We start from the raw sequence: 25,252 nt of genomic DNA on the forward strand, positions 1-25,252 counted from the left end.
CCAAGATTTGGACACAGTAAAATGGAAGAAAAACAAACAGTTAAAGTTCAAGGTTTAAGTTGATAATGTATTAAAAAAATATTTTTTCCAAATCTTACACTCTTTTTTTATCTTTTTTTATTCAGTTTTATTGGACATTCACTGGGTAATTTAATAATCCGTTCAGTACTCACAAGACCTAGGTTTAGATATTACCTCAATAAACTTTATACCTTCCTCTCTCTGTCTGGACCACATCTTGGTACGCTCTACAACAGCAGTGCTCTTGTTAATACAGGTAAAAAAAAAACTAGATTTGATGTCCACTTTAAAGTCTCAGAACTATTAAAAAGGGTGGCTTATTTTAATCTTTTTAAACCATGTCATGACGTTCTTCAAACTGTTAAAGTTTGAGCAAGTATTTCTAGTATCCATTAAAATGCATAGGATGCCTCACTATTTAAATAATTAGAGCGGTATAATGAAGTAAGAAGAAGAAACCAGATATGTTAATTAATTAATTTAATTTAATTAATTAAATTAATTAGATATGTTAAAGCACAAGTGCTGTAATTCTCCACTGTTGAGGTCATTGGTTAGGAGTAACATGAATCATTGTTCAAATATCTGGAATCTAATATAGAGATTACCTACCTCTATATTAAATAACCTACAATAATACCGAGTAAAATTAAGTACTCTAAATTAAGGGAGCTAAAACATTTCATTTCAATATTCATGTTTCTGTATCATTTTTGTATGCTAGGTGGGATTTTTATTGTCAGTTTTTAAAATATGTAAGGGAAAAGGCCAATAAAATCAGTACAAGTGTATATGAACAGATACAACATAAAGAAAAATGTTAACACTTCTGTGGGGTAAGATTAATTGGTTAGAAGAAGAAAAAAAGGAGCGAAGAATAATTACTTATCGCAAAGGGATCACCAGGATCACATTGCCTTTCCTGGAAGTCACTTTGATTAGTATGTGAAGTAGAGCTTCATTGATTCCCCAAATTTCAGAACATTTTATATGGGATGAACTATTTCCTGAGATACTGAGAACCATTGAACACCCAACACTTTCTAGGAAGTGTTCAGAATAATTGCCATTCTGTTTTGTCAAAGATGATTTGCTTTTAAGGCTACATTTAATCAATTGGCTGAAGAACACAAGACTGATGTACTAAAGAACATTAAAATTGTGTTTAGCATATATATGTTATGTGTGTGTGTGCACACACACACACACATACATTCATATTGTATATTCAGTAAGCATTTTGTCTTGACATATATTCATTTGATATGTGTACTTACAATTTAAATTCTTACATGTTAGATAAGCAAATAGAGTAGAACCCCCTTAGGATGTATAGAATGAACACTAATTAGAAAATTATTCAAAGATTTGTACAATTGTGCTCTGTGTATTCACATGTAATATATGCAAAAATATAGGCCTCTGGTTTATGCAGAAGTGGAAGAAGTCAGGATCTTTGTTACAGTTGACCTGTCGAGATCATTCAGACCCCCGGCAAACCTTCTTATACAAACTTAGTAGAAAAGCAGGTAAGTTATATCAACTTCATTGAAAGCATTAACTTTTAATGAAACTTGTTTTCATTTATACATTAGTATATTTTGAAGAAACTGGGGTAGCAAGTGAATATGATACCAGTGATCTCATATATTCAGATTTAAATAGTTTCCCTACAAAATGTCAGAGATTTTCTGTTAATAATATACTATGTGATGCTGTTTTTAAAAAAATAAACATAATTATGGTATTGATACAAGGACTTACTAGTTTATTTTATTTTGAAAATCATAACCATGTAGCTCAGTTTCACAAACACAGTGAAATATGATTTCTTGCCAAATATTTCCACTGTTAAAATATTAAATGAAAAAGCATGGATGAAACCATAAGATTAAAGCCTTGCTACTGTTCTGTAAAATGGTAATAAAAGAAATGCTCTTAAGATTAACCAGGCAAGGATTATAGTTTTGACTGCAATCTCAAATTTCACAGAAACTATAAATGAGTCAGTTGCTTTAGCAGTACGCCCAAAAGTTAAATGAATTCCACTACAACTATCAGTGGAAATTTAAGAAACTTATTTTACCATTTCACAATAAATTAATTAGTCATAAAATCTATTTTACCATATATGGTCTTTTTTTTTACAAATATCATGATCATATTTGCATACAGTTATATTTCTCTACTTAGCTATATGAATGAAGATTTATTTAAAGAGCTTTTCTCACAGTTAAAGTTTAACCTTGGTATTGATAGGTGCCAGAAAAGTATAATTTTCCTTTTTTTCCTTTCCTATGTGTGCTTTAGTTTAGTCGTAGAAAGGGAGTAATAGAATCCTAGCATTTATTACATCCCTAATATCTATTAATCCAAGAGGTAACTTGATATGTTTGTTTGTGTTCTTCATATTTAGAATTGTTGTCTTTTCACAGGTCTTCAGTATTTCAAAAATATAATATTAGTAGGGTCCCTGCAAGATCGTTACGTCCCTTATCATTCTGCCCGTATTGAGATGTGCAAAACAGCTCTGAAGGATAAACAAACAGGTATTAGCTAAAACATAGATATTTGTGAAAATATTCAGAAGAATATGTACTTGAAACTTGAATAATGTTATTCTAGGGCAACAAGTCTTACTTTTTTCATATGAGGGAGAGATCAATTTTAATGAAATGTATGAAGTAGAAATTGCATATAGACTGTGTCTAGATGGCACACTGTTGGCATGTGTACATTTTATTTATATATATTCTTTATATGATGGCCATTTTGCAATAGCAATTATGGCCAGCTAAACTTAAATTAAAAAAAGCAAATACAATAATCAGTTACACAGCAATACACAAGCATGAAAACTGCTATTTGCATACCTGCTTCTGTAACATTTCTTTTGCTAAGTCAGGCCTTGTACATCTGGGGGCTGCTTGTATTTAAAAAGCCAGTGCTTTCGGAGTTCATTTAATGAAAAATAATGTGATGGGCCCCTCAAAAAACCTTTTTAAAAATCTAGCTGATTTTTTAAAAAAGAAAAGTTGGTTTGGCCAACAAAATATTTTTAGGACGACTTGTCATTATTATCTCAAATATCATTAATACTGTTTTTTAAATGCTCTCATATTTGTTTGCATGGGTATTGTAGTTAGGACTAAAAACTAACAGACAAGCAATGTATCATCTTGGGCCATTACAAACAATAAATTTCAAAAGAATTTTGTTGCAATATTTTGTAAATTTGCCATTAATGAACCCAAAATTATAAAATAGCTGTCAATGCTAACCTTATTTGAAGCAGCCATCTTATTTCTTTATCTTGGAAGTTATTTTATGCTTAAAATAATAATTATTTTGAAAGCATCAGTGGTCTTTCTTTATGTACACATGTATAAATCTGCCTTCTTAGATGCTTGCTTAACTCCTGAAGCCCTGCTTGCTGTCCTTTTACTGAAATGCAGCAAGTATTTGGCAGCTGATCTTTTGAGTTTTTTTACTATGGCACCTTATGGGGTTTCCTTTTTTAGGGACACACTTAACTTCTCTGCCAGTAAAACAGGGCTTTTAAAGCTAAAGGAAGTACCGTATTTTTTGGAGTATAACACATACCTTTTTCCCTCAAAAAAGAGGCTGAAAATCTGGGTGCATCTTATGCATTGAATACAGCAATTTTTGCCTCCTGAAGCCCCGCCCCTTCACCAAAATGGCCGTGCAGAGCCTGTAGAAGGCTTTCAGAGAGCTCCTGGAAGCTGGGGAAGGCAGAAATGAGTGAAAAACAGGCCCTTTTTTGCTCAATTTTGCCCCCCCCCCCAAAGCCATCAGGAATACTCTATATGCTTCCTAAATGCTATGTATGCATGCAACTTTTTTTACCAAAAACTGGCCGTTTTTTGCTCGTTTTGGGGGGGCACCCCCCAAGGTGCACTCTGCAAGCCTCCTAAAGGCTATTCATGCCTTTTTTTGAAAAAAAATGGGCTCGTTTTCTCGAAAAACAACCTTTTTTGGGGAGGTTTGCAGAATACAAAAACCTTTTTTTTTTTTTTAATTTGCCTCTTCAAAACCTTGGTGCGTCTTATACTCTGAAAAATACGATAGTTCATATAGTTGTTGGCTAATTATAGTCTAAGACTTTTTTGCTTGGGAGTATTACAACTGGATTTCAATTGATAACACTTAAACATGGTATATGCTCTCTTAATTGCATGGTAGAAAGGAAATACAGACAGTGCTTAATTAAATAAATAATGTGGGCTCTTCTTTTACAGGACCAATATATGCTGAAATGATCCAGAATATGCTTCTGCCTGTTCTTCAAAGCAAAGATTGCAATTTAATTCGATACAATGTACATTGTGCACTGCCAAACACAGCTGATTCTCTGATAGGAAGAGCTGCACACATTGCTGTTTTGGATTCAGACATATTTTTGGAAAAGTTTTTTCTAGTTGCTGCCCTAAAATATTTCCAGTAGGAATAAAAACATTGTAACAGACTTGGTTATTACCTCATTAACAGATAAATAATGTGTGATATTAAACTGTAGTTACTGCGGTATTTTAAGAGATATTTATACTTTTTTATATGGAAGATAATTTATATCATCCATGTGAAGAGCTTTTTTAACATCAACTTTACTTTCTAGGTATGTGGCTGTGCAATATTTTTAATGTTTTTTTTTCTATTTTTCTTATTTTGGGTACCTAATTATTTCAGAACAGATTTAAGCACAGTTATGTGCAATTGCTGGATTTAGACTGCAAATGTTATATTGACTACATTTTTATGTGTCTTTAGATGCCAAAAACTCTAAATTTCAATGTCTAAGGTATTAATTTGATAGATCTCTTTAGAACTCTAAAAAGCTGAACTGGAAAACTGCTGGCTGCTAAAATAACTATAATAAGTATATAGGTTTGTTCAAGACCACTCTTTTGAGACACCTGTTGGTTACGTCACTACATTCAAGCTGAACTACTTTCTAGAGAAGCATTATTGAATATACTCTGCCTGTGGAAACTACATTTTTCTACTGATCTCAATAGGACATTAGTTTACATTTTCACCTTTATTACTGGAACATTAGTTTTCATAAGCAAGCAATTAAGGATTTTTGAATGTTGAAATGTGAGCTGCCTTCAAGTGGAGTTTTGAAAAATTTAATAAAATTGCTCTTTATATTGGTTCAGTTCTTCAGTGAACCTTTTACATGGGACTTCCTTGTATGTACATTTTTAAAAAAGTAAACATAAATTTCTGCAACACTTTTATGAATGTAAATTTTTGAATATTAAAATTTATTGACAAATTATTGTAAATAGAAATCAGTTGCATCTTGAAATGGAAAAAAAGTGCGAAATTTTTGTGATAACTAGTTTTTTTAAAAATATCCAAGAATGCTAAAAGTCTTACTGAGGTTGAAAAATAGTGAATTCAATATTCATCCCTTTTCACCTTTTTTCAGGCAGAATGCTTTTAAAAGGGAAAAAATCTTGTCATTATGCAATTGTAACGAACAATTTTTCCGAGAATACAGTTTTGTAGTATATCTAATGCATGTTTATTTTCTAACATTATGTTATTGCATCTTGTGTTATTAAACTAAAAAAATTATTAGAGAAAGCAAGATTTTGCTTTTTCCACTTCCTGAGGATAATATATAACCTCACATAGAGCTTGATAAGAGATTGAATATCACTTAATTTGACAGGTTTTCACTGCAAACTGTCCATATGTGCTACTGGTTTAAAATCTTGCATTTTCTAATTTGAATAGTGTTTAAGAGTAGTTTAATTATGTGGATGTGCAATGGTTTGCAATAGTGTGTTACTGAATTTTATTGAGCAAGGCTTAGAAATAATTACTGCTACTGGGCCATTTCACCGATTGTACTAAGAGCCCAATCTGTGGTTATTTCTCAGAAGAAAATCCCTATGAGTTTTAAAGGAATCAGTTTTTGAGTACTGATACAACAATTTTATGAGTGGCAACATTTACTAACAAACACAGATTCACAGAAATACCTAGTTTTTTATGCAATATATAAATAATTCTAAGATTGCAATATTTTTACTGCTTGTAAAACACCAACAATTCTCATTTTGAAAACATACTAAAAAAAAGACTAATCAGGCTTTGGCCTAGTTAATATATAAGAATGGAAAAGTAATTTAGAAGCAGTGGAAAGGTCTTAATAGTGTATGTTAATGAATTGTTGAATTTTTTTTTCTGTTTGCATTCTTGAAACTAAAAGCGAAGAGAAAGAAGGTGAATCAATGATTGACTCGTATTCAGTTTTTTCCATTTTATTGTTAACTTTAAATTGATAGATTGGTTAATAGTGAGTGTACAGATGTAATTGAAAATTTTATTTGCCGTGTTTCAAAAGATTAATTAACAACCTGTCAATGTTTTAATATGCCTGCAGCTATTACTGTTTATGACTTGCGACAGAAAAACAAATTGAATTTAATTGAAACAATATAGCATGCCACTTACAAACTATTATATAAACATGAATACCCTTTGCACTTAACTTTCTAATTAAGTAAGGTAATTCAAAACTTCCCATTTTTCCTGTAACTCAGTAAATCTGAAATTTGACTTAAGTATTTGCCTAACCAAGGCTATAAGAAATTGTCCAACATTTTTTTAGACTCTGAAATAGCTTGAGTTAGTGTTATTATTGGTTTTTATTAATTCTAGATACATCAGTTTCATAAATGCCAGCTGGTTTGGAAAGAAATGATAAGCTTGTAATGTAGCTTATGCTATGTGCCTGGTGGATCATGATTAACAACATCCATAGCAAAGTGGATTAATCCCAAATCACAGCATGCGTGCAATGACATCACATAAATATAGGTAGTAGTCAACTTACAACACACTTGGAATCAGAATTTCCATTGCTAAACAAAGCAGTTGTGAAATTGAGTCGCATCTGATTTTACAACCTTTTTTGTCATGGTTAAGTGAATCATTGCAGTTAAGTGAATCATGTGGTGGTTAAGCAAATCCAGCTCCCAATTGACTTTGCTGGTCAGGAGCTAGCTAGGAAGGTTTTTGATCACGTGACCGTGGAAATGCGGCAGTGGTTGTAAGAATAAGGACTGGTTCTAAGACACGGTTTTCAGTGCCATTGTAACTTTGAATTGCTAAGGTTGTTATCGTAGATACCTTTATGTACTTGGGTCCCTATGATTGATGCAACTTGGGTTGCTATGATTGATGTCCTGTCCTGCTCTTGGATTTAGTATAGGTTTTTTTTTTAAATGAAAAGTAATTTAGATAGGGTAATATATTTGCATCTACCATTAAAATATTTGTATGGGTTTTAAAAAGTAATTTAAAAAATTAAAGATTTTTTTAAAAAACCTTGTTTAAAAAATTAAATTTAAAATATGTGTTTGGACATATGCACTATGGTGTCCAGACTGAAAATACTTTATATAAAATGCCATGTTTCAAATTTATTTTTGGATTCACTAAATAGGGAAAGTGAAAGAAAGAACTCCAATAGTTGCAATCTGAATCATCTCCCATGGTTACTATTAATTTTTTATAAGTGTTCAACTTGGTTCACTGTTACCATTGGATTGTAATCAGGGTTTTTTGTACTTGATTTATGTGGCTTGAATGATCAAACTTAATTAATATTCCATTGACTCTTCAATTATATTTTCAAGCCAAATGCAATCACGTCAGGCTCCTTTCAGCAATTGTTATGGATTTCTAACTTTATTTCTGCTTTTTCAGTCTGAGCTCTTATTCATCCACCTGTTTCCTTTCTTAGAATTTTTTAAACCTGTCTTCTTTCTTGTAAAACTAAGGGTTATTCCAATTTCGTTGTATTTAAGTACAATGACAATAAAGATTATAATTTTACTTATTCACAAAACCATCAGCAGAAAAAGTCTCAAAGTTTAGGGAATATATTTCTGTAGTCCACCCAGGATATCCTAGGCATTTATTTAAATGCTGTTTTATACGTTCTGATAGGAACTTAAGTCTTAGTCATGCTGTACATCATGTTTCTATACCAGTAATTTTATTATAGTCCAGCATTACAAATAAGTGAAATGAAATGAAAAAAAGGCAAGATAATATTTAATAATGTGATGGTGGATTGCAGAGTCTGCCTAATTTTGTGGACATGATAACAAAATTTGGCTACATTGAAAAAGACTACATTGGACTGATCCAATAACAGCAATTGTACACACAAGTGATTGGTGTTTCCATGATATTTTATCAGGTGAGGTGTTATGAGATGGGTCCTTGAGTCTTTATAAAAGGTACAATACATTAGGACATGAGCTGTTAGAAGTAAACAGCAGCACTAGACACTGCTGTTCCAGAGTTTCTTTTTAAAAATCTCTTGGCTTCAACTCGATTGACTGGAACTCAGAAAAGTATCAGATTTCCATCTGCAAATTGGTAAAGATTCTTCTCAAAACCAAACCCTATCTTGGTAAATCTGATGGCCAGGCCACTGAATCACATTTCCAGAACTGTAAACTTGTTTCCAATAACGTTGGTTCACGCATGCATTCATGCTTTTAAGAGTACAAAATCTGCAATTTTAGGAACAGCTAGCATTTGTGCTGTTTTAAATACTAGGAGCCCCAAATCTTTGCCAGTATAGGCTTTCCTCCATTCCACCAGGGTTTCAAGAAATGGTCCCTAAAGACTGGCTTCTTTCCAAAACAAAAAGCTGCAATGCACTGAAGGCCAGTTGTTATGCAGTCGGGTCCCCCAGATTTCATCTCTCCTGTCTCCTGGCAGGGCACGATATATATATATATAATTTATATAGCCATAAAAGCTGATTGCTCATGCCAATTTGTCTGCATTTGCCCAACACACAGGACTGGATTATCCTACCGCCGTTTAGTCGCACCCAGAATATGACCATCTACTTAAGGCATAATACGTTTGCTTAGGTTTTGCGCGTGTGAATTCAGCAAACGGCATTTTTGCAGTTGTGAGCCAAAATAGTGCGTTAAGGGTGATGCCACACAGGGGATTAGATGAAAAAACCTCGAGAGAATCCGAGGTCGCTGACAAATGATTAGGACGCTTAAAAAAAAAAAATCCTTGAAGAAAATCATTGCAAAACCGACTTATAGTGTTGCGAAAAAGAGCGCATCAAGGTTTATCTATGCAGCCACTAGGAGCCAAAGTAGACTTCCAAGAGGCTCATAGGACCTACTCCTATGGATCAAAGCCACGTCCCAAGAGAAAGCGGTTTCCCATAGAGTTCCACTATAGTTTGCAGAGGTTGTCAAAAAGAGGAAAGGGCGTCGCTAAAAAGAATAACAGTACCACTACTAGTTGCTCACTTAGACCTGTTGCAAGGATCGATCGCGATCCAACGCCGCTTTACCCTGGCGAAAAACTCAGGCCGGGTCCCACGATTCAAGTCCACGTGGCCTCGTCTAAAAGCGAGCAGGCTCCCGTCTCCTCCTCTGTATATACTCTAAATCAGGGGGTCTCTAACCTTGGCCACTTGAAGACTTGTGGACTTCAACTCCCAGAATTCCTCAGCCAGCAAAGCTGGCTGAAGAATTCTGGGAGTTGAAGTCCACAAGCCACGTTCCATGACAAAAGCTGCAAAGAGCCCGAAACGCAGTTCTGTCCTCCTTCGGGAGGCCAGAGGAAAAGGGGCGGGCGGGGGCGGGGTTTCCTCGACAAGCACCGCCCACTTCGCGGGGACATTGAAGGCGCGGGTCCTTGGCAGGAAATGGCTCTGCGCCTGTCGCTCCGGCAGGGCCGCTCTTTCGCCTCCAGCGGCGGACAAGCCAGTAAGCGGGGAGCGGAGTTTGGCGGCCGGGCTGGGGAGGAGGTTGAGTAGTGGGAGGCGATAGGCCAACCCCGAGTCTTTCTTAAGGGGGCAGCTCTTGCGGGGGCCAGCCCTGGATTGCAGCCTCTGCCTGCTCACCCACCCATCCACCCCGGCACCTTCTTCGCTCGGATCACTCATAAAAGGGGTTTTACGTGGTTTCTTTCACGTTGTTTCTCTTCTTTGGCTGAAGTCTCCGTTTCTGCCCTTCGTTTGCCCAATACAGGTAGTCCTCAACTTACCACCACAGCGGAGCCCAAAATTCATGAGACTAAGTGAGAACTTTGTTAAGTGAGTTTTGCCCCGCTTTACCACCTTTCCTTGCCACGTGTGTTAAGTGAAACATTGCAGTTCTTAAATTAGCAACTATTAAAATGAGTAACTATTAGTTTACTATTTTTAGCGAACCATCACTAAATGAACTGTTGTAAGTCAAAGACTACCTGTACTTCGGAGTAGTGTTAAGTCCCAGGTATTTAATAGGACTTATTCTGGGGTACCTGGGTAGATACAACCTCTTCCACTATTTTTGCTTCTCTGTCTTGGAGCAGGTAAGCTTTTCAGGATTTTCAGATTCATTTCTTGTAAGTCACTATACAAGAATGTCTTCCTCTCCCAATAAAATGCTAATGGTTGCTCTGTTGTAAGTTGTTCAGAGTCGCTTGGATAGTGAGATGTGTGGTACATAAATTTAATAAATAATTAATAAATATTTGCTAACCCACCTTTGTTCCACCAGGCTGGTCCAAGGGTTGTTCTGTAAATTGTGTTGTGAAAGGGATTGGATTTTCTTTGTAAAAAAAAAAGAAGAAGAAGCTTTTGTGGAGGGAGAAGGGATGGATTTGTAGAAAAATGTATTCTTAACTTACCTCTCCTTCGGCAAGAAAGGTGTGCATAAAGAAGAAAGTGTTGTAGAATACTTGTATGTATGTATGTATGTATGTATGTATGTATGTATGTATGTATGTATATATATATATTTGTTATATTTATGTTGATAAATAAATAAAGGGAGACTAGTATAGATCTATTTCAAGCTATTTAGCTCTCATCAGCTAGCCATACCCTTGCTGGGAATCAAACCTGTGCTCTATTGCCTCTTGGGCAGATGTGTTAACCATTGAGCTACAGGGCTCAACTCCTTATCAGCCAGGCCAGGGTGAAAGGTATATATTTAAAGTCACAACCCCTGGTATGCCCAAATATGGGAGGAAGGTCACACTTCCATTCTCTGTCCTTCGGCTCATCACAAGAGACTCTTGGTCTCTTATTATATATATATATTACATACATACATACATACATACATACATACATAATACATACATACATGCGCACGCACACGCGCACACACACACATATACATACATACATACATATATATACATATATATATATATATATATATATATATATATATATATACACACACATACACATACACATACACACACATACATACATACATACATACATACATACATATTGTGTCACAACCCCTGGTATGCCCAAATATGGGAGGAAGCATATAAATACCTATTTCCCTGGCCTAGCTGATAAAGGAGGAGAGCCTGTGGCTTAGTGGCTAACACATCTGCCTAATATGTAATATAGCCCAGGTTCAAATCCCAGTAAGGGTATGGCTAGCTGATGAGAGCTAAATAGCTTGAAATAGATCTATACTAGTCTCTTATTTATTTATTTATTTATTTATTTATTTATTTATCAGCACAAATGCAACACACACACACACACACACACACACATGTTGACTCTGGGCAGTTGATAGGTAACCAAGGAAAATCGTACATATACATGCTTCTTTTTGGAAGAAAAATGTATTATGTGTAGTGGAGCAGAATTCTGAACATGCTGTTCAATTTAAGCATACCACATGGATCATTGTATGGGATTCTCACCTGCAAATCAGGATACCATATAGGACTTCCGTCATATTAAAGAGGTCCAAATCTGGAGTAGTTTCCATTTGTAATTAGCGCTACCAGGATTTGAAAACAGCAAATACAGCAGTTGCCCTGTGCTCCAAACGCGGTCTTGTAAACCTGCACAAAAAAGAGAGGCACTTCACAGTATTTCTGTCGTGGAGATCACAATGAAAAGCTTACTACTATATTTACTGTATAGAGAGGTTGGTCGCAGATTATCATTAATGCGATCCTGCGCATACTCATATAGCACTTTCTTCAGTGCACATCCAGTTTCTGACTCTGGGACTCTTCCTTCTTAAATTGGCCTCTGACACAAACAGGAACCTGTCCATAAGTATTCTGTATGCGTCCATATTTACACTTTTCTTACATGATAACTATCTTTGGTTTTGCCCATTTCCATAGGCCATTCAAAATCTAGGCCTTTTATAACATATATCTTATGTTTATATGTAACAGGCTCAGCATTTCTGCACAGTAGAAGTAATACCTTTAGTGCAAAACGAAGTAGTGAACCCACCAAGCAACCACTTAAGAAGCCAGTAACACCAGTAGGTCGTTTTGATACACCAGAAGAATCCAATGTAGAAAAGGAATCACTAGAAAGTAAGTGTAAAATATAAATATAATAAATGGTGTTAAAACAGGTATAGTCTTGAGAAGCTATAAATATCTTCAGGGAAGTAGTAAAGGAAATTAATCCATAGAAATTATGTCTGGAAGATTGTTTAATATTCTTGAAAAAGATGTTGAGGGAAAAATTGAAAATATTTCTGTCCCATTGATTCTCCATTTACGTTTTTCATGTTTATGAACTCTGAGCCGATTTTTTTTTATGCCCGTCTCTTCAGAAAATAGAATTCCTACATGATGTCTTATTAAATCTTTAGTTACTTTACACTTTTTCTTTAGCTTTCCAAATACCTTTTATTCTTTAAATATGAATGCAAGCTAAATATTTTGTGATATATAATGTTTTAGACAATATATCATTAACTTTTGAGTTTTTCAAAGTTTTTCATTTCAAAGAAACTACATATGTATGACATGAAGCTATAGGAAGGTAGCTTCATATGTACTTAAATCACTTAGCATAACTGCATTTTCTAATATAATTTATTTTAAAAAATGCTGCTCTACTGCAGTACAAAAAATATGTTTTTAAAAAAAATCTTTGACCCTTGTGTCATGGTCAAATGTGCCATGCAGGTATCGTGTCACAAGATATTAGGAATGAACATAATAAATTCATAAAGTGTACACATTATTTTTCAGTGTGCTTGTCATCTGCTCCCTCTGGATACTTCTTTCCATTACACATTGTCCTAAAAAAGTTGTAATTAAGTAATTGCATAACATGGGAACCAGTCCCAAAGTGGTTTATTCCCAAACGCTATTGCTTGTAGAACTTCCTATAAATTTATAATATCCAGTCATGCTGAAACTAAAAGCCAACAGGTGTGTCAGTGTGGGTGGGTGTCAGAGGTGGGTTCCTACCAGTTCGCACCTATTCGGTAGAACCGGTTCGTCAAATCTACCGAAACGGTTAGAAGAGGTTCCACCAGTGGACCCGGAAAGCAGGCCACACCTACAGAAGAGGTGCCAAATTTTTTTGAAACCCACCACTGGTCCTTGGATATGATTATTCTACACTATCATGCTCATATTTATAAAACTCAGTGCCTCTGTGAAAGGTAAGGATGACTACTGCATTTGTGGTGCAATCAGAACATTGCGTGTGTTGAAGTTGTTTTAACGCAAACCAAAGATGCCTTTTAAAAAACAAGTTTACATCCTATTCTTATGCATGCCAGTGCTGTGTGTGAGGCAATTTAAGGTGGTTCTGACAAGTGTCGTCGGCATCTTCATATCCAGTGACATGGGCGGCAAGCCACTCCCATCCGGTCACATGGGTGGCAAGCCACTCCCACAAAGGAGGCCACACCCACAGAGTAGGTTCGAACAATTTTTGAAACCCACCACTGGTGGGTGTATTCATATTCATTGAGCTCAAGGCAGGCAACATACATAATATTCCTGCATCGTTTCCCTCAACAATAAGGGGAGGTGGTTGGACTGAAGAGAGTGAAAGGCCGAAAGTCCCCCAGCTGGCTTTTATGCCTAAGAGAAGCCTCAAACCCTTATAATACCAAACCACTATGTCATTTGAATTCTACTTGGGTGTATCATGGTAGTTTTACTCCCATTGATAAAGCTAGAACAAGTAGACAGTCCATTAATTTGGCTTATATAATAAATAAGGCTGTATAAAATCTGACTTCTGGTTTTGCAAAAATGACCTTTCTATGACATAAATTGGTATTTTCTACCTCATTCTGGAGTATTGTGGCATTCCTTTCAAATTCTCGCAGGGGTGTAATGCTTACTTTATTACTGGTGGTAGCCAACAATTGTTTCCCCCCCCTCTATTCTGGATTCTCCCTGGGTGGCCCTACGTTTCACTTTGAAGAAAGCCAATATAAAGATTTCTCATGGATATATAGGTAGTCCTCAACTTAACAGCAGTTTGTATAGTGACCAAAGTTACAATGGCACTGGATAATAGTGACTTGTGACTGTTTTTCAGACTTACGACCATTCTAGCATCCTCATGGTCATATGATCAAAATTCAGACGCTTGGCAACTGACTCACATTTGTGATGGCTGCAGTGTCCTAGAGTCAAGTTTATCACCTTTTGCCATCTCTGTCAAGCAAAGTCGCATTCACTTAACAAATATGCTACTAACTTAATAACTGTAGTGACTCACTTAACAGCGGTGGTAAGAAAGGTCATCAAACGGAGCAAAACTCACTTAAATGTTTTGCTTTGCAAAATAAATTTTGGGCTCAATTGTGGTCATAAGTTGAGGACTATCTGTAAGTAAAGCATGGAAACCTGGGAAGCAGCAAATATACCAAGTATCAGACAGGATATTCACAACTACACTTTGGCTATCCCAGAACTTTGCAAATGCAAGAACAGCAATAGCACAGACTTATATATCGTGTCATAGTGCTTTACAGCCCTCTCTAAGCAGTTTACAGAGTCAGCCTTGTTGCCCCCACTAATCTGGGTCTTCATTTTATCCGACCTGAGAAGGAGGGAAGGCTGAGTCAACCTTGAGCCAGTGAGAATTGAACTGCCGAACTGAAGTCAGCTGGCAGTCTGCAGAACTAGCCTGCAGTACTGCATCCTGACCACTGTGCCACCATGGTTCATAAAACCTGTAGGCATACAAACAATTGACAAAATTCTTTTATTTGAAATGCATTTGAAAAGCAGATTCTCTGTCATCAAATTGACTGAGAACTAGCAGACAAAAATACTGAATAATTTTTTGCCATTGTGCTGGTAATGAATGGAGTGGTAAAAATAAGAAAAATTCTCCAATTCAACAAAACTATGGATGATATTTGAATGCATCTGCTATTCCTTAAGATGTTTGCATACTTTCCCCTCTTTTTTTCCTATTTGTTTAGAATTTCCCAATGATATCAATCCAACAACAAAAGAAAAAGGTGGTCCCAGAGGCCCTGAACCAACTCGTTATGGAGACTGGGAACGAAAAGGACGCTGCATTGATTTTTAACTTCTTTTTTTGGGGGGGGGGGGAATGACATTTGAGTGAAAATAAAACCAAAAAGGGAGGTGGGAGGGAAACCACTTTACCTACATAAACCAAAATCTTCGTATTTAGCTGTAACAAAATGTATTTGTAGTATTTAATTAGAGTCTCTGTGGATGTTTATGGTTAAATCTAGTGAAATTTCATTTTAATAAACTAATGTGGATAGGTTCTCCGCTGTTGATTTGAGTGATGCTACAGCATTATTAAGAAAATATGTAAAACTCTGCATGAGAAAGTCTGGCAAAACTAGAGATTTATAGGTTTTCAAAGTGGTATTTTGATGTTTTGGTGAAGTTCCATGACTGTGATAAGAATGCAATAAGATTTTAATACTGTTGCAATATTAAACATACTTATTGGGGGGGGAAATGTTGCATTTATTTTTCTTATTGAATTTATTTCACTTTCAAAGAACACTTGGATATATATATATATTGGATTTAATATGACAAGAACAGTTCATTAATCAGAGTTTGCAGAATATCTTCAGACTTTATTACATACAGGCCAAAGTATGGCAGAGCAAGGGACTTCTAATATTCCTTGATTTCTATATAAAGTAATGAAGCAAGTAATTTTTCCACACATATGAACATAGTTTAATCATGACAGAGGGAGTGCTAAACCTTTAACTGTAAAATGTACTAAAATTAGTACACTGTTTAGGCCATTTATTTTTAAACCAAATACACAAAATAATTCCCAATAATTGCAAGAAGATTGTTAATTATTATCTATTAGGTTTATGTTTTTTTCTCTTTAGAAATGTGATAATCCTGTGAAAGTGACTTTTTTCTTCCAATCTATTTCATTTATTGTTCCTCTGCACTTAATGAATTGTTTATCCATATCTTTAGAAAAAATGGCAATCTTGATTATGCTATCATTTATCTGTCTGATCAGCTAGCTTTATTTAAATAAAAGTTTCCTTATAAAACTATTAGCTTATTTATAAATAGCTAGAAATGTGAATTCTCAAGTGGAAGCACATTCAGGTTTTCTGAATATAAATGCATTTCATTAGTATCTACAGTGCTTTAAAACATAGCATATTAATATAGATACAAATGTCAATAAAAACTTACTGTGTTGAAATAATTCTAGTGACAATGGGTACTTTGTTTTGAATATTCAAAACAATTTCTCCAATTTAACTTCTTTTTTATATGATTGGGTAAATATTTCATGTTTGGAAATCTTGAGATTGAGTGGGATCATATTCCTGTAGCCTAGTATTTTTCCCAGTATTCATTTCATTTATTGAATTTCTATGCTGCCCAATCCCGAGGGACTCCGGGCGGCTTACAGAAATGAAAAAATAAAATAAAAAGAATCTTTAAAAACAATGGGACACAACAAAGTTAAAAAAAGGAACTCAACAAACACCCAGTCGAAAGGGGGCTGGACCTCCATCAAGGGGTCAACAGCCCCAGGCCTGCCAGAAAAGCCAGGTTTTTATGGCTTTGCGAAAGGCCATGAGAGTGGGCAGGGCCCAGATCTCTGGGGGCAGTTCATTCCATAGGGCCGGAGCGGCAACAGAGAAGGCCCTACTCCTAGGCGTCGCCAGCCGGCATTGTCCCGCTGAAGGCACCCGGAGAAGGTCCATCCTGTGCGATCTTATTGGTCTAAGGGAGGTATGTGGCAGAAGACGGTCTCGCAGGTATCCGGGTCCTAGGCCATGTAGGGCTTTAAAGGTGATAACCAGCACCTTGAATCGTGTTCGGAGACTATAAAATAACTACATCTTCCATGTTTTCTCTTCTTAAGGTTGTTTAGATTTTAATTTATATACATGACACATGATACAGGTTTAATTAAAGTTCTGTCACTTTATAAACAAAGTTAAAATTGATAGAAAAGATATAAATAGAAATATGTTTTCTTTTGGCTATAGTAATGAAGTGGAAAATGAAAGTCAGTGCAAATAACTTATTTGTACTGAGTAGCTATTTTGTATTATGGTAAATAAAACTTCATCTGTCACAAATATATGATATAACTTGCTTGGTATCTGATTCTGTACTTCATAACCACAACTGAAAACAAAAACATACATTTTTGTCCTTCCCAAAAAATGCAATATACATTATCTGTGATGCGCCATACTGTATTTAATATAATAGAGATTTACTAAGATAAAATGTGTTTTGCGATAATTAAGCATTTATGCTTAGAGTTAAAGAGGAAAATAATGCCTCCAACCTGATGTTAAAAGTACACTCTGAGTGAAAAGACAACATGGATCTGGGTACAATATTTGTCTATCTGGCATAATTGTATTGGTTTATTTTGTACTACAAGTAGTCCTCACTTCCTTATGGTGATGGAGAATTGTTTTGCTAAGTGATGAGGTTGCAGCATCTCCCTGGTCCCGGGATTTACATTTGGAGGCTGGACAACTGACTCCCATTTACGACGGTTATGGGGAAATGTCCTATGTGGAGATAGGACTCTGGCGTGAATGGAATGGACATGAGAGTGAGGAATATGAATTCTGATAAAACATTTTCTCTTGTCTTCATTTCTTTGCCTTGGCAATTAAGAGCTTTGCTCCTTTCCTGTCTCTCTCTCTGAAGAGGGAGGGGAGTCGCAGGGGGGGGGGGGCTGGCTCAGAAAAAGCTGTTTGTTCTTTTATTCTGCTCTGCAATAGGAAGGAAGGAGGGGGGGGGCTGCACATTAACAGCCAGGCAGAAGTTAGCACCTTCAAACCGCCAGCCAGGAAGAATAGCTCACTTATAAGGAAAAAAAACCCTAAACCGGCACACTTTGCAAGTCACCTGTGACCGGGTGTGTGTGTGTGTGTGTGTGTGTGAAAAAACAACGTAAAACCCAAATAACCATTCAAAATGATCTGTTGTGCATGCATGATTAGGGGAAGGGCAAAGGGTTGAAGGCGACCATCCCTTGACTATAAAAACTGCTGGAAGACTCTAGTCTTGGCCCTTGGTTAGCTTTTCAAACCGGGGTCCTTAGATCTGGGTACCAAAGTAAAAGTATGATTCTGTATCACATCTTGTGTCCGTTGACTTATCTGCTTCGACACTTCAGCAAGAGCCCAGTTTTGGGGACAACAAAACCAAGATGGATTTTATTCAAGGTGCCAAAAGAAGAGAGAAGGTTCCACACACAGAAAATACTCCACAATTCTCCACTTTTCTCCTTTGCCAATTTCCCTCTTTCCCGCCACAAAATGGAGGACCCTGTGGGGCTTGTGCCATCTTTAGCTGTCTCTCTTACTGCCTGTAGGGGGCAGTCTATAGTCTGGCCTTTAAGTGATGCCTGGCCTCTGCAGGCAGTGAGTAGGACAGCTAAAACTGGCAAAGACCCCACATCCTCCATTTTGTTGCTCAAGTCCCTTTTTAGAGAGGATTGTTTTTCCTTCCATAAAAAGGTAAGCAGGGAATAATGGACAAATGGAGTTGAAAGAGACCTTAGAGGTCATCTGTCCAACTGCCCAGTGCAAGATCTATTAGAGCATGTTTCTCAACCTTAGCAACCTGAAGAAGAGTGGACTTCAGCTCCAAAAACTCCCCAGTCAGCAATCGGGGTCCTTGTCCACTGGTTCTTTCCATGATTTAGCTGTCCCTCTCACTGCCTGTAGGGGGCAGTCTATCACCTGGCCTTGAAGCCATATCTGGCCAACGCAGACAGTGAGTAGGATAGCTAAAGCTTGCAAAGATTCATGGGTTTCTTCAGGCACCTTCTCACAAGGCCTTTTGAAGAGGAGAAAAGATGCAAATGAGCACAGCCGCCCACTCGGGAAATAATTTCTTCCCATTAGGGATCAAGCATTCCAAGACCGTGTATTCATCCGCTTAGGAATGATGAATCTGCTTGGAAGCAACTCATGGGATTTATTGGATGACAAACTTTTCTTCTTCCTCCTCTCCCCCCCCCTTCCTCCTCTTCCTCCTGGAAAAAAAAACACCAGCCAGTTGTCTTTTGAAAAAGCACTTTTGAGACAACTGTGACCTGGATGACTGAGAATTTCCACAGACATCTGCTTATGAAAAGTGGCCTAAGCATGTGGAGATGGGGCAGCTGCTTCCTGCCTTGCATCCCTGTAGCTCAGTGGTCTCCAACCTTGGCAACTTTAAGACTTGTGGACTTCAGCTCATCCCATTCCTGCATTCCTTGCATCCCTGTAGCTCAGTGGTCTCCAACCTTGGCAACTTTAAGACTTGTGGACTTCAACTCCCAGAGTTCCTCAGCCAGCTTTGCAAAGCTGAGGGACTCTGGGAGTTGAAGTCCACAGGTCTTAAAGTTGCCAAGGTTGGAGACCACTGCTGTGGCTGGTTTCCCACTCAAAGACCTCTGTGAGGAAATCAAGTGATTTCTCTACAGAAGGTCCAACATTCAGCTTTGGAGCAGGGACTCTATATAGTTTTAGAGATACTTCCAAGAAGACTAGTGCTAAACCTGCCAGCAAGCAAGCTCTCTCCACTTTCTAGCAGGATGTGTTTATCAGGAAGAAGTGAATCTTGTTGCCATTACTGTCGGAATATTGCTGCCCTAGTTGTTTCCCCCAAAGTGTGTGTGTATGTGTGCCAGAAGTGGGTTCCTGCCAGTTTGCACCTATTCGGTAGAACCGGTTCATCACATCTACCGAACCGGTTAGAAGAAGTTCCACCAGTGGACCTGGAAAGCAGGCCACACCTACAGAAGAGGTTCCAAAAAATTTTGAAACCCGCCACTCACACACACACACACTCACACAGAGAGAGAAAGAAAAAAAGGAAGAAAGAAAAAAGAAAGAAAAAGAGAGAGATGAAAGAAAAAAAGGAAAAAGGGACAGAGACAAAAGGAAGGAAAGAGAGAGAAAGAGAGAGAGAGAGAAAACACATGGCCGGCAAGCCACTCCCACCAGGTCACATGGCTGGCAAGCCACTCCCACAAAGGAGGCCACGCCCACAGAGTAGGTTCGAAAAATTTTTGAAGCCCACCTCTGGTGTGTGCGTGTATGAAAATACTAGGATCCACTAAAGATGATGGTACACTTCAATGTAATTACAAAAATGCTGAAAAAACTACTGAAAGTTGTAATGCTATCAAAATACAATTTATAGAAATAATTTTTATAACATTTATAAAACTTTTATTACAAAGAAATCTATTTTTATAATAAAAATCTCATTTACAAAGGAATTGACTCTGTCTTCGTTGCAACACCATAAGGCAATCCTACAGTACTGTTTTTCAATATCTTGTTTATCGTTATATTGGTTATTTGTTTTGCAGGCTTCCAAGCCAAGTGCACTATCTACTTTTCGCCTGGATTAATTTAAATCACCCTTCTGGAAATCCAAGATAGAGTGGTACCTTGATACTCAGCCTTAATTGGTTCTGGGAGGCACGATGAGTATCAAAAATAATGAGTACAAAAAAAATTCTTATAACGAATACTGTAGTGAGTCACAAGGCAGCCAACACTGATAAGTTTTAGTTTGTGCATTGAGTGCTAAACAAACAAGTACTGGGACAACATTTTCACATCAAAATGTGTTCTAGTGCCAAGTTGTAAAGTAGTTGAGTAACGAGGTACCACTGTATTGATTTGGCTCAGCTTTTCTTCTAGTTACCTTGAACTCCAACATGAGGTTGCTTTGCTGAAGGTCCTGGCAGTTTCAGACCATCTCCCAAATGTTCTCTGTTAGTCAGGATTACATTTAAGATAGCTGATTCTGTTTTCATCCCTTGAAAAATGAGATTGCCTGCAAGAAACCTTCCACTCCTGAAATCTTCCACTCCTGAAACACCTTCCATGTTTAATTTTTTGACAGGGCAGCTGGAATTTTTACATTATAGCTATAGCTTGCCCTCTTGAGAATTTAGTTGATATAGAAAGAAATCAGCTGGCTGAAATAAACTCCCATGATCATGTCATTTTTCTTTCATACTCCATTAATTTTATCCATAATCTTAACAATATCTCGAATCTCTGAAATGCTGGGATGGATTAAATTCTTTTATCATGTCATAAAGGATATTTTGGGAGATACAGATGTTTCTATTTGGAGGGATCCAATAATTAACTTGGGGTACATGGCCCATTTGTTTTGTAACATTGTCCAAATCAGCCATTGCTATGGATGCCATTCTGTGTCATCCAACAGGATATACATAAAGTTTGTATATTTCATTCCTTACTTTGCAGCATACAGCCTAAATCCTTATTTGAGTATATATTTATTGCCATGGAATGGTATCATTCTTAAGCCAGAATGAAACACCATACTGAATATCACTGTTGAGAATTTGTGTAAGCCACTTACTTGAATTTAAAATCTGACCCAAAATTAATGTTTAGCTTATTCTTTAATCATTTCTACATAATAAATCATAAGAAATAGGTTTTCTGTAATCACATGCAAAGATTAATAAATTTTTCCACATATTCAGATGAAAAACGGTATTTGAAGAATGGAAGATGATGTCGGCACTATCCTTTCAACTATCCTCTGAGAATAAATATTAGATTATGATGTGAGATGGGAATATTTCAGTATACAGCACTATAGGTTCTTCTGCAACAAGAAATTAATTTAAAAACTCAAAAAAACCTGCTTCATCCCTGATTTTGAAGGATAGTAAAATAGATACTGGCCAGATTTGCTATGAAATTGATGAAAGGGCCCCGGAACACAAAAAGTATAAACTTAAATCTTATATGATATGCAGTCCGTAACTTGCATTTATTCTTGTTCCTGTTTCTATAAGTGGAGTTATGTAACTGTTAAAACAATGGAGCAAATATTTCAAGAGTTTATTATGTATTCTGTATTAATTAAAATAATGTTTAAACTTGGGACAATGTCCAGGAGTATAAGCTTCTTTGGATTTCTTGTTCTGAGAATCAACAAACTCATATGGAGAAATCTAACATCTCACCAGCCTACAAGACTGGCTCTACCAACAGTGAAGAATCTAGTCACTTTTAAATCCCAAAAGAATATCAAGAGTGTTTCAAGGATTCTAAGCAATCAACCATAAAGAATCAAGATGTTGAATCATCGATCAGCAAATGATAGGTTTCTTTTACTTGACAGGGCACTGGATCTATCAGCAGACAAACTCAGCAAACAATAAAAGCAGAAGTGTTTAAGGTTACATCACTGGAATGTTGTTGGTTTTTTTGGTAATTTGATCCATGAATGGTTTTGCAAGCACTACCTCCAAAGTACTTTCTTAAATCTTGAGAAGTCCCATTAAACCTAAGTAGAAGATGGTGCCATTTTAAAGCTACAATTTATGCATACTTGTAGAATAAACACAACTTAATTTTTTGAAACATTTAACAAATTACATAGATTCTAAATTGTAAGGAAACACCAGAATTAAGTACAGTGAAATAGAATGTTGAATAAACTGCCTATTCATATTTTTATTTTTATTTTAAATTATTTCACAGGGGCTTTGCTTTATTCATAGATCACAACAATTCCATACTTCTGTTAATATCTACTTTAAAGTAAATTTGGATGAATTACACTCTGATGCTCTGAAAATAAGAAAAACCAACAAATAAATAAATACATGTTTATTTAATTTATGTGTCACCCAATGTATGTGTTACCCAATTCATCCACAGGTGACAAACATTATGTAAGAGTCTTGACAGCCCACCTGTGGAATTCTGATAAATCCAGAAACTGTTATAGAGACTAGAACTTAAATTTCTGCGATATCTCAGTTTATTTCAAAGATCGGATTTTTTTAAAGTAGATAAATTCAGGAATTTTCTTTCTTAGCAGGAAGCAAACCATTTTTTATTCCAGAGGTATAATACAATCTTAGAATACTGTAATATCAACAAAAATATAGCAGCCTTTTATTTTGAAACTTATTTATAAACTTTTCATTTATTTCTTGTGTAAATGTGATCCTGCTGGCATCACAGCAATAAGCGAATCCACAGAAAGGTGTTAATGATATGGTAACTATAGGAAATTGGCAGGAAAGTATAATCCGTGTCTTTTCATTAATTGTGGGACACCTATGCTCTCTTTCCACATATGCTTGGTTTTCCCAGTCTCTTTAAGTGAAACTTTTTTGTTTGGTTTACTAGGGAAATTTCAATTGAAGATATAGCAAGGATTGCAGCCAAATACTGTTTGATTGCAGTTAAAATGTGGCAACCGTTGATTGCATTAGATTAATATCTTTACCTTTTAGTTTATGTTTTGTATTATTGTGCACTTTTCTGCGAGAATTGTGATGTCCTTTGCTTCTTTTCCTGCTTCATTATTTCATATGCTTATCTAATCTTTGATTACATAAAAGTAATTTTAATTAGCAGTTTTGTTTTCGTTTGGATAACTAGTAAACACAGTGATGAAAATCAGCTGCCCGGAATCACTGCAACAATGAGATGAGCAATGTATAAATGTAATAAATAAATAAGTTAAATGGTCATAATAGGTTCCTGAATTTTAAAACTGGAGGCTGATGAAGAACTTCCTATTCACCAGCAATTATCCAAGCAATACTTTGGTTCAGTTCTCTCCCAAATTGAAGAATCATTGCATCTTACAATCATAATTAGTGATCAACAAATCTTAGTGAAATTGTGATCCATAGATGCCTCTTCTGCTTTTCTTTTTCAGAAATCAAGCACAGAATAAAATATTTTTGTTGTAGAAACATGTAAATAATATTACTATTACACCCCATGCTCTGTCCTGTGTCCCATTCCTGCTCTGTGATTCACCACTGCATAACAACAAATCTTCCTGTTACACACACATAAATGATACATTTTTAAAAGCCACCATACTAGCTAGCATCTTCTTTCTGTGTCTCCTATTTCTCTACATTTCTGTTCTGCCCAAAAGCTAATTGCTATAGCAATAAGACCATCTTTTTGTATGCTGTTGCATCATCATTTGATTTGAAAATAGACCAGAGCCAACTGTGCATAATTTATTTGCTGTGAGATTTTATTGGCCTTTGTTATGATTGACATAATTAGTCTGATGTACAATGTTCTGACAAATCTCATAAATCCTTCAGCATTTTTGAATTCCTCTGAGGCAGACTGTTTCTTCTTTATATAGATCTGACATATCTCTAGAAAACCATTTTTTCCTTCAGGGCTATCATAAATTGAACTGGAAGTTTTTCTTATGCGATAAGAATATCCAGGATACCTGCGAGACCACCTACTGCCACCAGTAGCCTCCCACTGTCCAGTGCGATCCCACAGAGTTGGCCTCCTCAGGGTGCCGTCGGCCAGACAGTGTCGGCTAGAGACCCCCAGGGGGAGAGCCTTCCCTGTGGGAGCACCTTCCCTCTGGAATGAGCTGCCCCTGGAGCTTCGTATAATCCCCGACCTCCAGTCCTTTTGACGACCTCCAGTCCTTTTGACGCGCCCTAAGAAGTTGGCTTTTCCAGCAAGCCGGCCTGGCCTGAACAGAATAAAATAAATGATTAATGTAATTATTAATTTTAATCTAATTTTTAAAATTGTATTGTTAATATTAATTGGGTTTGTTTTTGGATACTTTATTTAATTTCCTTTTTAACTTTTGTAATGTGTTTTTTTTTTAATGTTGTACGCTGCCCTGAGTCCTCTGGGAGAAGGGCGGCATATAAATCCAATAAACACACAAACAAACAAGATTTACAATACCCTTGAAAATACTTCCTGGAATTAATCTTTCTTTTTCCTCTCATCAAGACTAATGAGCCTTTCTAATTTTAATTTTATTCTCCTTTATTCAAAGTATAACCCTTCTTTCGGTTTTTCCTTGTTGTAAGTTTCATTATGTTATTCTAGGATCACTATAAAGGTTTCAATAACTTAGGGCAGTATTTTTTTTT

General features: G+C 36.3%; 2 protein-coding genes across 3 annotated transcripts in view; both read left to right on the forward strand.

Moving 5' to 3' along the window:
* Window positions 1-6,288, forward strand: part of FAM135A (family with sequence similarity 135 member A) — a 50,852-nt gene extending 44,564 nt beyond the window's left edge. For both annotated transcript variants that reach the window (XM_032214995.1, XM_032214997.1), the window contains exons 19-22: window positions 126-277; window positions 1,440-1,550; window positions 2,457-2,570; window positions 4,281-6,288. In XM_032214995.1, coding sequence (XP_032070886.1) covers window positions 126-277; window positions 1,440-1,550; window positions 2,457-2,570; window positions 4,281-4,486 — 583 coding nt within the window. In that variant the 3' untranslated portion in view covers window positions 4,487-6,288. The remainder of the gene's footprint in view (window positions 1-125; window positions 278-1,439; window positions 1,551-2,456; window positions 2,571-4,280) is intronic.
* A 3,413-nt stretch (window positions 6,289-9,701) lies between these two features.
* Window positions 9,702-16,734, forward strand: SDHAF4 (succinate dehydrogenase complex assembly factor 4). Its single transcript, XM_032215036.1, has 3 exons — window positions 9,702-9,815; window positions 12,262-12,408; window positions 15,285-16,734. The coding sequence occupies exons 1-3, from the start codon at window positions 9,755-9,757 to the stop codon at window positions 15,392-15,394; spliced, it is 318 nt and encodes a 105-aa protein (XP_032070927.1). The 5' UTR covers window positions 9,702-9,754; the 3' UTR covers window positions 15,395-16,734.
* The last annotated feature ends 8,518 nt before the right edge of the window (window positions 16,735-25,252 follow it).

The sequence above is a fragment of the Thamnophis elegans genome, chromosome 4 (genome assembly GCF_009769535.1).
Source record: "Thamnophis elegans isolate rThaEle1 chromosome 4, rThaEle1.pri, whole genome shotgun sequence".
Lineage (NCBI taxonomy): Eukaryota > Metazoa > Chordata > Lepidosauria > Squamata > Colubridae > Thamnophis > Thamnophis elegans.